Source organism: Nematolebias whitei, chromosome 13 (genome assembly GCF_014905685.2).
Source record: "Nematolebias whitei isolate Nwh7 chromosome 13, NemWhi1, whole genome shotgun sequence".
Taxonomy (NCBI): domain Eukaryota; kingdom Metazoa; phylum Chordata; class Actinopteri; order Cyprinodontiformes; family Rivulidae; genus Nematolebias; species Nematolebias whitei.
This window is the reverse complement of record NC_056510.1, coordinates 16,685,578-16,702,034: the sequence shown is the minus strand read 5'-3', so window position 1 is coordinate 16,702,034 and position 16,457 is coordinate 16,685,578. Positions and strand designations below refer to the sequence as shown.

The 16,457-nt window shown below is 35.4% G+C and overlaps 1 protein-coding gene across 1 annotated transcript in view; it reads left to right on the top strand.

The window, feature by feature from the left end:
* The window catches only part of erbb4b (erb-b2 receptor tyrosine kinase 4b), a 161,424-nt gene that overhangs the window by 54,073 nt on the left and 90,894 nt on the right, over positions 1–16,457 (top strand). Inside the window, exons 4-8 of the mRNA XM_037686139.1 lie at positions 5,771–5,902; positions 8,419–8,484; positions 13,173–13,291; positions 14,085–14,226; positions 16,174–16,318. Coding sequence (XP_037542067.1) covers positions 5,771–5,902; positions 8,419–8,484; positions 13,173–13,291; positions 14,085–14,226; positions 16,174–16,318 — 604 coding nt within the window. The remainder of the gene's footprint in view (positions 1–5,770; positions 5,903–8,418; positions 8,485–13,172; positions 13,292–14,084; positions 14,227–16,173; positions 16,319–16,457) is intronic.

Sequence of the window (16,457 nt, the reverse complement as noted above, 5' to 3'; positions counted from 1 at the left end):
ATATATATATATATATATATATATATATATATATATATATATAAATAAATGCAACATCTGCAGTTAGTGCTAAAAAGAGTAATACTGTCTGTTGCGAGAAGTCCCTAAAAGATTTCCTTAGTTGCACGTCATTATGTCAATACATGTTACATAGGAGTGATTAATTTTATCAACTTTAAGGTTCCAAATATAGTCAAAAAACCTGCACTCTGATATTGTAAGTTGATGTGTTTTCTTGTTTGTGCTCATGAATATTGATATGATCCATGCTGTCATATTGTAAAGTTTGCAGATGATACAGTGGTGGTTGGATGCATCACAAACAATGATGAGTCCAGCTACAGGCAGGAGGTGGAACATCTGGAGAGCTGGTGTAAAGAGAATAACCTTCACATCAATGTGAAGAAGTGTAGGAGAACACCACCTCAGAAAAAGTTCACCTCATCCCAAACAAATGTCATTCCTGTGTCTTGTGTTTGGAACTGTTAAAATAAGATTAATCTATTCCTTTGGGAACAAACAGACATCGTTTTACAAATATCCAGCTCAGCTCACAAACTTCTTAGTTAACTTAATGTAATTGAAAAAAATAAAAATAAAAACTGTCTTTGTGTTAACCTCACTGCCAATATGAACTCTGTTTCCATGAAACGGACAGATCGTTTTAATGCGAGTTTTGGTTCAACTGACCTCAGAGTTTTTGAAACATCCGAACTCGCTACATTGATGTCTCCCCTTTATCAAAAAGGAGTATTTCTTCCAGACTCGTTCCCATGGAGATGACACCATAAGAACCTTTTATTTAATGACATTCCTTTTCAGGAGATGGACAGTGACACCTTTGGGTGAAACATTGCATGGTATTAATTCAAAGATGTAATTTCCATTTTATTCCATACCTGAATGATTATTCATGAAAATGTGTGTTTTAAGTCATCTTTCTTTAAGATGATACATTTGTCTTATGTTCTCTTTTAAAAGGAAAACTTTTAAGGCAGAGAAAAGGGACTCTAGATTTATTTAACAAAGCCAAGAGTTAGGACCACCTCTTCCGAGAGGTGGACCTTCATCTCTGTTTTTACATGGACAGTTAAGTTTCACTTTAACACACTTCACTGGAGCTTCGCCTAAGAAAACTTTGGGAGAAGACACATGCTTGGAAGAGACTCAAAAGTCTACACACTGCACTGGAATTTTGGAGAGAAAACTTCAGAGAGACACACTTCTGCACAGAGAACTGGAGAGAGAAGAACCCCAGCTTAAACAGAATCAGAACCAGAGATTAACCTGAGAGCTGTCTACCAGGCAACCATCACACAGCATAGTGGTAAATCCCAGCTGACTCACATATGGACCCTCGTCCCTCTAAGATGGCAGGTGAACTTTGAGGAAATATCTGCCTCTCAGTTAACTGGAATATCTGAGGTTGGTACCATTTTAAGCAGCTGTCGGAACATCCTGACCATCTCATCCTGGTAGGACACAGACTTTTCAATGCAATTTTGATGAACCTCCATCACAACTTATCAGACAAACTTAGCTCACCTTAGACACATTTTTAACTACTTCACAAACAGAAACAGTCCTAAGTCTGCCTTTTTAAGTTTCAATAATTTGAATAATCAATTAGACCTTTGATTCAAAGCAATTTGATGTTCAGTTAAATTTTGTCATGCATAATTTTCATCACATGTATCACCAATTATTATTTTTATAATAAAATACATACAATCAACTGAATTTGTGATTATTTTGGCATATCTGTGTGTATTAACTGATTTGATGCCCTTTAAACATGAGAAAATAACTCACGTTAAGTTTACATTTATTTGGGGTAAATAGAGACTGATTTTTCTTCTCCAAGAGAGAGGTGGTGCCCAAACAATACGTGCATATCTTATGAGCTTAACTCATAACTGATAATTAACATTATATACCCAGCCCTATATTGCTCTACAGAAGACAATGGAGATGATTGTGGACTTCAGAAGGAACAAACACTCCTACACCCCCCTGAACATAAGAGGATCTGCGGTGGAAGTGGTTTCCAGCTACAAGTACTTGGGTGTACACCTGAACGACAACCTAAGATGGGGCAACAACACCACCAGCCTGATCTAGAAAGCACATCAGAGACTCTACTTCCTCAGACGGCTGAGACGAGCTGGTTTGGGAAGCTCAGTCCTCACCTCCTTCTACAGGTGTGCAGTGGAGAGCATCCTGTTCTCCAGCATCAACGTGTGGCATGGCGGTTGCACAGCTGCAGAAAGCAAAGCTTTGCAGAGTGGTGAAGGCTGCACAGAAGTTTGTTGGAGTCAGCCACCCCAACGTCAGACATTTACACCTCTAGATGCAGGAAAAGGGCTACCTGCATCATGAAGGACCACACACACAGCACACCCACTTTTTGCCCCGCTCCTCTTAGGAAGGACGTTAAGGAGCATTAAGTGTAGAACCACTAGACTGAGGAGCAGCTTCTACCCTGAGGCTGTTAGACTCATGAATCTCTAACCAGTATAATCACTGTGAAAAATCACATCATGTTGCTGCTGATCTGATTCTAGTCTTTCTCACTTCCTGGTCTACAGCTTTTATGACATCTACACTTATTTCCCTTTCATTATCTTCATTCATTAGCTCCTCATAGTACTCCTTCCATCTTCCCATCATGCTCTCTTAACTTGCTAGAACATTACCACTCCTATCTTTAACAAGCCTAACTTGCTGCACATCCTTTCCAGCCTGATACCTCTGTTCTCGCCCTCTTTAGTGCCTTGCCTCCCATACAGCGCATCATACACTCAGTCCTACATTCTTGACTTTCCTCTTCTCCCTCTGTCTCCTCACTTGTTTCCCTCCTTGTGGTCTTTGAACACTTCACATTACTGACACTCACAATGTCATTTGTGGTTTTTTTTTCTCTCTCTCTCTGCTCATTGGCTTGTTACTAGCCTTCCACTCTTAATCAAACTCATCTCCACATAGCAATAAATGGAGGGGAATATCACATCAGGCACTTACCATCAAAATAATTGCTTGCATACATTGGTTCTGCCTCTCTGAATTTCATATTGTTTTCGTCCAGTGGTCATGAAACCTGATATGGGAATTTGTTTTACTTTTTGAAACCAATACAGACGTTCAAAGACTTGGAATTGTTTGTGCGTAAATGTGTTTGTGGAGGGAGTTGTTGAGAACAAAATAACTTCACTATAGTCATGTGAATAAACTAATTAAGACTTTTTTTTTTTTTTTTTTCAATCTACCAAGCAATCAGCAGTAGAATTTAACCACTGCTCTCCCTCAGGTCACTAGCTGCACACACAGCCAACATGCAAATCAAGCATTTCCTTCTAATGGAAGCAAAGTGGCATGGGTTTACCAGGATATTGCAGGTATCATAAAATATATATGTTATTTAGTCATATGTTGATTAAAAAAAAAAAAAAAAACAACACACAAACAAACACTTGCCAATAATTAAATGACAGCAAACAAAAAAAAAACAATTTAACTAATATCAAACATTGTATTTTACAACACAACATATACAGGTTTGGCATATGTAGTAAGTATACAAATGTTGTGCACCATGTTTATATATATATATATATATATATATATGTTTAATATGTACAAATATGTCACTTACTTGCTGTCCACAAACAGAAGTTGTTGCTTTGTTTTCAGTCTGATAACCTCATAAAGTTATTTCCGTCAGATTCCAAGAATCATTTTTTTATTAACTCATATTGTTGCATTTAGAGTGCTGAAATTCTGTTCCGAGTTGTATTTAAACATGAGTACAATGTTTTCTCATATACGCTGCATTAAATTTAACTCCTAAGAATAATTACAGCATCGTTTGCCTAAACCCATTCAATATATATTTAGGGGTTCACATAATTGAAACAAAAACAAACAGCAAAAAAATGTACATGAAAACAAAAAGTAAAAAAGTGTTTGTTTTTTTTCTTTGACGGTTGTAAATACAAGTTTCATGTGCAAGTAGTCCAGCTAAATTACGATTTACGATAAACAATGTTTTTTCACATTCAGCTTGTTAATATTGACTCAGCTGGTCTGTTGCAGACTCATGATAGGACAAATTGTGCAAAACCTTAGAATTTCTACACACAGAAACCCTGGATGCTTTCAGAGAGCAAGATAAACCCCCTGAATAAAACGAGTTCAACTAACTGGATTTTTTTTTTTTTACCAGAATTTTAGTCCTCATGCATAGCAAATTATTTACAAATAGATAAACAAATGAAAAGACTGACACATTTCACGATTGCCAAAATGCATCACCATGCATTCACAAGTTTGTGGTGCTGCATACTTGTCATTACATACAAGTATGGTTTTAGCGCTGAACTTTTTTTTCTGTTCTGCACTGAGAAGTAATCTCTGGTAACGTTTATAATGACATTTTTAAAGTTTCCATTAACAAATGTGATATTTTTATTTATTTATTCATTTGTATTTGTTTTTGTGGCTTCATTTTACTTCTTACCCCATGTGACCATGTGTGTTTTCAATGTGTTAACCACAAAATGTATTATATTTCAGCTCTGTGTAGAATGCAGACAGACAGGATAAATGATAACTCTCAGTCGTTGTACAGCATATCTTGCTTGAGCAAAATTGAAAAGTCCTGCTGGCATTTTTTATTTTTTTTTGTCACAACTACTTATGTTTGTTTGTTGGGTTTGCCCATTGCTCTATGTTGCCAGGAGCATCCTATTGTGAAAACAATTTGATTTTTGCAACATGACCTCCTCATAGATGAGTGATATCCTTCCTGTGGTGAGAAGCAGGATTAATTTATTTCCCCAACACTACCACACATGAAGAAATATGGAATAAGCAAACAGAAGTTGGGGATTTGGACTTGAATGAGACCTGTATACCAGCTAATATCCAAGGTGCATCATTTAATCGAGGCTTTGTGGGACAATATTGCATTTAGCCAGTTCTGTGTGATGCTGGCATAGCACCTTGTGTACGATTCTGTGTCTCATCAGTTTTAGCCTTGAGTCAGTAATCTGTTTGCATGAAGGTAGAGGACAAACAACCTTTGTAAATAATGCAAATCTGCTACTGGGCTTTACTTTGTGATCCTTTCACAATTTTTGTCTCTTTGCAGCTTTCGGCTGTCTTTATTTGTCTTTTTTTCTATTTTCTATTTTTCCTGTCTCAACTATAAATCAGGATTATGCACGCTCTAAATTCCTACACACTGATAATATAAACCACCCTCTGCTTCAAATCAATGCATGTGTGTATGTGGAAAAGAAATCAATCCTCCCTTTGAGTCTGATGATCATTCGTTTGACAAAGCAGTTCATAATATATCGGTGTGATACATCACCACCAGGACGAAATGTAGAAATGCAAACTTATTGGGTCTTACTGAGGCTTAACTCACAGAAGGATTTAATGTTGTGATTCTACTAAAGATTAATTGATTATGTCCTGTCACAGCATAATGTAGAAAAGATGTTTAGAAAGAAAGTACAAAATGGGACTAAATGATTGCAATATCATCATTGTGACATGGGTTTGTCTTCTCTGCCTCAGAAAATAACTTTTTTGTTTTTTAATATTGTTGGGTGTTCACCCAAAAAATACAGATTTTTGCTGATTTTGTTAATTTGTTTTAGTCCCCCCCCCCCCCCCCCCAAAAAAAATAAAAAATAAACTGCTTAATTTCCAACTAGCCCACTGTGTATTTGTACTGACTTTGCACCCTTGATCTTTTCCACAGAAATTCTTAATGGAGGAGTTTATGTTGACCAGAACAAGTTCCTCTGTCATGCTGATACCATCCACTGGCAGGACATTGTCAAGAATCCACGGATTCATCCTGTAGTAGTGCCCACTAATAGCAGTGTCATGTGTAAGTAACGAGCATTGTGATTTTTGTACAATTTAACTTTTATTTTCATAGTTATTCAGAGATCCAGGTGTGTTTTTTTCTCCCTTCCACACTCTTTCCCATGTATTTAAACTTATAGAATGTAGTGTAGAAGCTCCGGGGATCATTGCACTTCAGTTCTGAGGCTGAATATAGTTCAGCATGTTGCATTGTACTTCAGTAATACTGTTGGATGTGCTAGTTAACAATAAAATAAAACAAAATAAATATAATGGACCAGTGAAAGTGTACTTGTAGTCCACACTGACCTGCTACAAAAGAAAATAGCTTCAAACTGCTGACCTGAGGAAGATGTTTGCAACAGCCGGATACATCAATCAAGATTCAGTCAAACTGGTCATTTTATATTCAAATACTTTAGCTGTTTTGGTTTTTTTTTTTAATTTTTTTTTTTTGCTCCATGTTTGAATGTTGGGATTTAGAAGTATAATTGTTCCCAACATTTTTTCCCCACTAATTTACACCTCTAAAGTTTCCCTTTTGTCATGATATAAAATATAACATTAATTTATAAGAAACTGAGAGCTGATAACTTTTTTTGCTTAAACCATAGTGAATAAATGGATTGCCAGGCTTACTTGAAGCCCTATCAAATGACTTTTACATGGCAGTAAAGCCAGTGAGTTGTGAGAACATAATTGATCCAGAGAAGATGTCACATCTTAACCTTTCCCATTCAGTCCTGACAAGTGAGCAACAAAACATTATCATCAAAACCTTACCCTTCAACCCCATCATGTTGTTCTACTTACCATACCAATTTTCTGATACTGCTTTCTCAAATCATGTTGATGACCCTCTGTTGTCAGCTGGAAGATGTTAATGAACACATTGAGTTATGGTGGGGTTTGTTGGAGCGAGTCTGTGTGGAAGTGGAGGGTGGTCGATGGGTGACATGGTTGTTAGTGAAGTAAGACTAAATGTATCACTCCTCACCCTTTTCTGTTCATTCATTGGTTAAACATCTTAATGTGCATCTTTATTTTTATGAAATCACTACTTGAACTGTTAGATTTATTTTACTAGTCATCAGTGATTATTATAAAATTAATTATCATAAAAAAAATTCAGTAAAAAGATGGTAAACATATGTACTAGTGTATCTTCTCACAGCACTTGCCGGAGGCTTCGAATGCATATTAAGTAGTAATGGCATTGAAATTCTGCGCAATCACCCACCTTCATGCAGCCCTCTTAGCCTCAGATCGACCCCCACCCCCATGGATGTAGTCTACTCCAACCAAAAGATAAGCAGTCAATAAATGTATGTCCATCTAGTTTGAACATAATCTTACTATGTATATATATATATATATATATAAATATATAAATAAAACCTGTGTTATTTCTTCTGTAGGTTTATAATGATAAAATAATAATAATAAAAAAAATAATAATAACAATAATAATAATTAAATGTTTAGAGTTTAAAATTCAAGGACTGGCCAAATATAAACCTACTCTGTTATGTTTCAAGGTTTGCATAGAAAAAATAAAAAAATAAAAAATAAACTTTTGTCTCTTTGACAAAATAGGGTTGACACACCTAAAGCTTGAAAAAGACAAGGGGCAAAAAAAAAAAAAAAAAAAAAAAAAAAAGACAGTGGAGAATGGAAAAAGGATGAAATGAGAGTTGAAATGTTTATCAGAGACTTTTAGAGAACAAGATGAGTTCACAACATGGCGATGTTCACATTGGGCAGTAGATGATAAAAGCTAATATTTGTCATTTAGGCAGGCTGATTAACGGAGGGCAGCACGTTTGCACTTAGTCAAACTCCCTGTCTACACACAATCAATTTATGATCAATTAAGTCATTGAGAATACAGAGAGGCAATGACTACTGCTTTGAGTAAATGACATCGCTTACTTAATCTTTACTACATTTATCCAAACCTGATGTATGTGTACTTAAATCATTTTAAGGCCATTAAATATCTCAAACACAACCAAACTATGGCAAATGTATTTGAAGTTGTTTTTTTTTGTTTTTTTTTTTTTTAATCAAAATTAAAACAAATGTTATTTAAAAATACTTTTAAACATCGCTACAAGTTATTAGTTTAACAAGTTAATTTACAAGTTATTATTATAACCACGTAGTAGTTATGGAATCAATGTGTTTGCAGTATGTTCACAGTGCCACATTATCATTACATTATTAATACATATATTCTACAATCCTAAATTTTATTTTAAAACTGAATCACTGAATCTTAAGAACAGTCCTTGAGTTAATTAAATTATTTTAGATAACTATGCTCACATACTGGTTTTCAAGCAAGACTGAGAAGCACATAGCCATTGTTCCCCTTCTTACTATTTGATTTAGTTTGACCATTGTAGTAGTATTTGCAGAAACACTGCAGCTCGGGGTCTCTGAACTATTTAAAGGTTATATTTTTGGATTAGAACGATGGCATTTTGTAAAGCTGTCATTTGAATTAACAACCACCTTTTGCTTGAAAACTTGCAGGTCAAAAGTGCTATCGTTCATGTAACGGCCGTTGCTGGGGCCCCAAGGAGGATCAGTGTCAAAGCTGTAAGTACATTACTACTATAATGTGAAAATGAAACATTACACGGGCTCTGGTTTGGAGGCATGCCTTTTGGACTGACATTATTTGAAACCAATTAGACTTACTGACGTGCACATTCAAACAGCCAGACTGGATCAGAATCTCTGTGTCTGCTGCAAATTATCAGTGTAGCAGTTTTTTTTGTTTGTTTGTTTTCTTTTCTACATAAACAGCTATTAAAATAAAAAAAAAGGTAAAAAAAAATAATAACTCATATATTTGTCATTTGTTGCCAGCCTTTTTTGTGTGTTGGTAGCATTGTTTCATTAAAAGTTTATTATATGTAACAAATGTTTACCCTTTCGTAAGTTATACATAGATATTTGAACATATTCAAGTTTTAGGACTTAATAGCACCCTGCAGATGTTGGACACTGTCTATCATGGTGCGCTAAGATTCAAAACTGGTTGTAACTACCGTACCACCATTGCACCCTGTATTCATTGGTTAACTGGTCCTCATTAACTACGTAGACTCTCACTGGTACATTTTCATCTTTAAATCCCTTCTTGGCATGTTGCCTTCATACATCTCCTCCTACATGTCACTGCATGAGTGCAGCTACAGTCTGCGCTCTCAGGACATTATTACCTGCAGTGTTCCCTCAGTGAGAACTGAACTAGGCAAAAGGTCCTTCTCCTACTCTGCTCCTGTTTCCTGGAATATCTTGCAAAAAGATCTGAAGCTCTCGACCTTGACCTCTCCAAGTGGCTTCAAACATCTGTTAAGTTCATGGCAAAAAACAATGCAGTCATGTTCCTGTTTTTAGGAACATCTCTTTACAGCCTTACTTTATTTTTAAATACCATTTTTCTTTAATTTGTCCTTCTCAATTGCTTTCTTTTACGATTGTCTATTGTTGTCTTTGTTGTCCACTGTTGTCATCACTCTTTGTTAAAATCAGGTCTCTCTTGTAAATGAGTCCACGAGGCTCAATGGGACTAACATGTATAAATAAAGGTTGAATGAACAAAATCACCTCCTTAAAAATGAGAAAGAACAGCAATGAACAATTAATAAATAAACTCTCCTAAACACACACCTATACTCATTGACATTTAACACAGGGTGATACGATTTAGATTTAGTATTTCTTTGATGCTGATTGTGTTTATGCTTTTTGTTTTAATCCTATTTAACACACGGTCATCCGATCTGATTTAGTATTTCATTCTTTCTGACCAAGTTGGTGCTTTTTTGCTATTATTCCTTGACTTTTGACTCAGGGTGATCTGATTTAATATTTCATAGTTTCAAATTCTGTGTTGTGTTTTATATTTTTATTCCATGTGCTGTAAATATTTTTTTTATTATGTTATGCTGTTAATTTTTTTTATTTATTTTTGTTAAGCACTTTGGTAACAGTTTCTGTTTTAAATGTGCTATATAAATAAATCTGACTTGACTTGACTTGATAAATGCAGGAGGTGATTTTGTTCATTCAACCTTTATTTAAACAGGTTAGTCCCATTGAGCCTCGTGGACTCTTTTGCAAGAGAGACCTGATTTTAACAAGGAATGCACAAATGAATTTGCAGCTAATAGATCTTCATCTATGTCATGGAAGTCCACACTGGGATTAAATTGAAATTGGACAATACAAAAAGGAAACATCCACATTATCTTCCGGTTGTTCCAAAGTCAGGTCTCGGGGGCAGCAGCTTGAGCAGGAAGGCCCAGACATATCTTTCCATGGCCACCTCTTCTAGGAGGACTCCAAGGAATTTGCAGGTCGCCTGGGAGACATAGTCTCTCGAAGATGTCCTGGGTTTTCTCCAGGGTTTCCTTCCAATTGGACATGCCTAAAGCACCTTCCTAGAGATTTGCCCAGTGAGCATCCTTACCAGATGCTCGAACCACCTCAATTGGCTCCTCTTGATGTGGAGGAGCTGCGGTTCTACTCCGAGTCTCTCCAGGATAACTGAACTTCTCACCCTATCTCTAAGGGGAGAGTCCAGATACCCTGTGGATGAAACTCATTTCAACCGCCTGCATCCATGATCCCATTCTTTCGGTCACTACTCAGAATCCATGACCATAGGTGAGGGTAGGAACGTAGACCGACCGTTAAACAGAGAGCTTTGCCTTACAACTCAGCTCCCTCTTCACCACAACGGACCGGCACAGAGTCCGTAATACTGTAGAAGCTGCTCAAATCCATCTGTAAGTCTTGTTCCATTCTTCCCTCACAGTGAACAAAAACCCCGAGATACTTGAACTTCTCCACTTGAGGCAGAACCTGACCCTCCGTTTGGGATGAGGATGTTCATGTTGAGATAAATTAGACAAATTAGAGATCTTTAGGTACTACTAAAATTGTTATTTTCTATAATTTTAATATATTTCCATTTTTATTTCATAAAAAAATATGATTTCTCAATCATTTGGAAAAAAGAAAGTCATGTAATTGCACATTATCTTCTTTGTGTGTGTGGTTTTTTTTAATTTTTTTTATGGATGTATTTTGAAACAGAAAAGTAAAGTGCCATCACAACCTGGATATATCTGTCCTTTCAGCAGGCATGAAGTCAAATACATACAACGCATAAGAGGTGAAAGATGAATTTGACGACTATTACTAAGAACCATTTAATATATTGTGTAAGTGCTTAGTCAGTCTTAGAATGTACACCTTTATATACATTTACAGAATATTTTCCTGCAGAATAAAAAACCCTGAAAAGTTAGCACGTAGTTCACACGTCTTCACAATTTCTACAGATGATACAGAAATTCTTATCAAACATAAAGAATGTTTCACTGGAAAAAAAAAAAAAATTGATAATAATATTCTTATCACCAAAGTTATTTTTCAAACCAGAATTGGGGAAAAACTATATATTTTTTACTTCTGTAAATAGCATCTGGAAGGTTGTGGCTCCTGTGACTGATGCTGCTGTCTGCAGACTGTTCAAATGGAGGCTTCCAGGCATATTTCATGAGATGGATTCCTTCTCTATTTGTTGTCACCAGGCATTTTTTTTTTCTTTTTTTTTTTAAGTGGAAGTTTTAAAGCCAAATTGATAAACAGCATTGCATTTCTCTCTCTGGCAAGGTCATTTGTTTGGCAGAGTGTCTTTAAATAAAGCAGGCCATTTCATTTTAGCCCAGGCAACGTTAATGGAATGGTGCTGATGGCACGTTAGGCATGGGGTGAAGTGTGTGCATGAGCTTGCATGTTTGTTGGCAACTTTTCTGATGCCTACATCTATCACCCTGATAGTATCTTGTCACAAGAATGCTGTGGGAAAAAAAAAAAAAGCAACATTTGCTAAAAAAAAGCTTGTGCTTGCATCTCCAAATACATAAGTCTTCTCTTCTGCTCAAGGTTTAAGGTGTTGCATATTAATAATATTTGTACTCTTATAGATTACATTGTTTAATCATGCTTTATGACTAATTTGATACCTTCAGATAGGTTTGCAAATGACTATATATATATATATATATATATATATATATATATATATATATATAAAAAGTTTATTTCAGGTATATATGTTGTCCCATGTATATTTAACATTATTCTTATGTTCATACTTGTATATGGAAATAAACATATAATGAGGGCTACATGCCAGTTTGGGGCTGTGATTGAACTATAAACTTGCAATATGTTGGATGAATTTCTGATTGTTGAACATAAAATATATTTAAATTAATACATATACTAGCATTAAAAAAAAATCATAGTGGACACATGCACACAGTCAACCTTACAGAGTACAAAATAAAATAAAAATCATAGGGCAACAACATTATTTCTCTGCAAGTTTTACAGCTTTAGATATCATAACACCATAGAGTAGTCTTAAATATGTTTTTGCTCCATCATCAGTCCCACAATTGACACTTAAATTGTGTCTCTTATCAGATGTTTAAGTCTGTAGCATGCTCAACATACACTGACATATGGCCTATTGGAAGAACTGCACACGGGCATACGGTAGCCCATAAACTAACAAAAGACATATGAGGAAAGTGTGGGCAGCTCTCCATTATGACAGAAATGCACCTAGTTAAATCACAATCACTACATTTGTGTCACATCCAGTGAGAAACCCACATGATGTATACAGAGAAAAAAATATGACTGAAGATAGATAGTGGCAAAAAGAAAAGCTTCAGCTTCAGTTAAGCTATGTACACACATACACACAAAAACACACAACCAGCAATAGTAAAAGACCGGACTGCTGTGGCTGTTCATATCTCTGCATGCATATTATCTACACACACACACACACACCCCCCCTTACCACCACCACCACCACCCTTATTTCTCTGCAAGCACATTTCAATTGAACAGCTTCAATTACAAAAAAAATACCTGCCTGTTAGAGTAAAAACAAGGACAAATTGTCTCTCTTACAACTGATAAATGTAGCCTAAAAAAATAACTTTTTGTTGCAACTTGACATTTACCACTTTTTTAATATGTTTTTTGTCTTTTACTGTAAGAAAAAGTTTTACTGCGATATATTTTCCCTAAATATGAGTATTTTTCTCTTACATCTTAAAGTTGTATAAATATGTTTTTTTGTAGCTTTTATACAAACATCAACCTCATAAGTTTGTTAAAATGTTAGATAATAGTTTACCTTGTATGTGATAAAGTTTCTGTTTTAATTTGCACATGTTTGTTCGCAGTAACTAAGACGGTGTGTGCTGAACAGTGTGACGGACGTTGCTTTGGTCCCTACGTAAGTGACTGCTGCCATCGTGAATGTGCAGGTGGCTGCTTTGGCCCCAAGGACACAGACTGCTTTGTAAGTAGACATATTCAACACACAGAAATGGTCACTTCAAATCATTATCCAATAAATGTTTGTTTATATGTGAATTTTCTGATCAAACTTTCTGATCTTTTTTTTTTTTTGTATCTACTTCTGACTTTTTTGCTACATGCCTACAAATGAATTTCTTGTTTGAAAAAATTTCTTGCCATAAATGTCACTTGTGCAACAAATGTATTCAGTGACATCCAATTCCCTTTTGTCTGATGTTAGTCCCTCCATTAAATGTAGAGTTCACCAGTGAACCATCCTCCATGCCTTTTTCAGCTTTAGTTTATAATCACTTCATTGCATGTTAAACTTCCATCCATCCATCCATCCATCCATCCATCCATCCATCCATCCATCCATCCATCCATTATCTTTACCTGCTTCTTCTTTTTTGGGTTGTGGGGGTCACTGGTGCCCATATCCAGCAGTCACTGTGCGAGAGGTAGGGGACACCCTGTACAGGTTGCACATCCATCACAGGAACACAGAGACAAACGAGACAAACAACCATTCACTCTCTCACTCACACCTAGAGACAATTTATTTACCAATTAGCCTAACATGCATGTTTTTGGTCTGTGGGAGGAAACAGAGTACCCCAAGAAAGCCCACATATGCACGGAGATAACATGCAAACACCATTTGGATATGAGCACCAGTAACCCCTCCAGAAAGGAAGACAAAGGAAATTATAATGGATGGATGGAATTATATGTGATGAAGCTAATATATATATATATATATTTATTTTTTTATTTTTTTTGTGAATTTACAGGCCTGTACAAACTTCAATGACAGTGGGGCTTGTGTTACTCAGTGCCCTCAGCCATTTGTGTACAACCCTACCACCTTCCAACTGGAACACAACCCCAGGGCAAAATATACCTATGGAGCATTCTGTGTAAAGAAATGTCCTCGTAAGTCCCACTACTTGAGCATGCATGCCTGTTTTACAGAACTGCATAAAATATGAACATAGTAACATCTGTGTACAAATGGTCCTTCTGCTTTAGCAATGTGAATGGTAAATTTGAATCTGTGGCCAAACTCTCACTGCAACATGATCATTCTAGGATGTGCTACATAATGTGGTTGAATCATGTTGTAGCTTTTGCAGTATCATGTCCTGCTGTTTGTTTTACAAGTATATTACCTATGAAAAAAAGAAAAGACCAATTTTGTGAGCTGGTTATAGAGTAAGTGTTTTTGGCTGTTGCTTGTGGCACTTTCTTTCTCACCTGTAACAAAAATAACCATGACAACAAGAGACTTTCCTACAAGCAGGTTGGGTTGACTTGGCTTTAAAGCCCTGCGACTGCCTGAAGTGTGTCCCTAAAATGCTAGAAAGTTTAATTGGGGATGTACGCAGGATTATATCTCAGAATTCCAGTGCAACTCAAAGTCACGTCATCAACATACATTCTCCGTTAACTGAGCTGTTAATGTGAAATAAACAGGAGACTGAGTGTATACATCTCTACTGTCTTTACTCTATGAGGTGAAGAAATTAAGCTAATATTTTATATGAAGATGCATGTGGGAATGATTGTTGTAATCGAAGGAGTTGAAATAAGCTCAAGCTTTTTCTCTCCTGAAGGAAGGACATAGAAAAATGACTACACGTCGCTTGGACAATGCAGTGAACTAGAAATTGCAACTCTGGGGATATAAAATAAATAAAATTAAACTGTACAGATTTGCTGTCTTATAGAAGTTTGTATATTGTATCATGGATTTTGCACTACATGATTAACAAAATGAACAACACTTTAACCTTTGTTGAACCTAAAGTGACTGAACAAGGTATATTTATAATAATAATAATAATATATTTCAATTGCAAGTTTATCATGGCCCAGTGTCTACCTCACAACCGTTTACATGAACCCTGAGGTTGTGTTCATTGGTGTTACAAAGCCCGCATTAATAAATGACATTGAATCTACATTATAAAAATATCCCCCTAGCCACTGATCACCAACCAAACACATCGCTAATAATGGACTACCCACTGTCACCGCAGCATCAGTGAAAAGGCCAACCAGCAGGTGTAGAAGTGTGACTTACTACACTTGGAGACAATGTTGTTTTTTTGACAGTCATACATCATGACACCTAATGGTTAAAATAATTGGGAGTAATGAAGGATACTTTTATTTTTATTTGTTTACTTTGATTAAGATCATGTCTTTATGTCGCAGTCATGATTAGCAAATTACAATTCTGTTTTTTTTTTTTTTTTTTTTTTTTCCTGTTGTCTGTGATTCAACATAATATCAGATCAGGAATGGAAACTGTGACTTATCTAGAACTGTAATGGTCACTTTGAACATGCAATGTTTTAATTGATTGCACAAGTTTTAATAAAGTGCATTGTATGATGTTCAAATTGAAACACTAAAATACAAGTGTATTGTGCTTTAACAAAAAAATATGGTAGCAATACTAGTAGTATGTATCTGGTCTGTTTAATATTTCAATATAAACAAGTTCAGTGTCTTTAAATATCTAGTATTCACTTTATCAGTTTATATGAGGGAATAGAATTGCAAATGAGCCCAGGCTATGAATGTTGTAGTGTACTGTAATGTGTGTTAATGCTTTACACTTGTCCCTATATAAATATACAATAAATTAAATGACATATAATAAATTAAACATTTTTATATTCTAATGCTGTTTATTTGTGATCTTAGAAGTTGGAAAGGCAAGAAAGAGGAAAAGTGACTTTTGCCTTTTTTCTCTATATTTTATTAATTGAAAAAAAAAAAATCTCTCTCTTTATTTACTGTGTTCTTGTGCGACAAACATCACATACATATTTGGCATTTACAATGACTTGTTTTATTTTATTTTTTTTCCAGACAATTTTGTGGTGGACCATAGCTCCTGTGTGAGAGCATGCCCAAGTAATAAGATGGAGATAGAGGAAAATCGCATCAAAATGTGCATTCCTTGTACTGACATATGCCCAAAAGGTAAATCAGAACAAATGAATACAATACACATGTATTAAAAAATGTGTTAAATAGTAAAAAAAAAAAAAAAGTCATAAAACAGATAATGTGAAATGTATTTCTACAGTAGTCCATTATAAAGGTAAAATAATAAACTATATATATATATATATATGTATATATATATATAT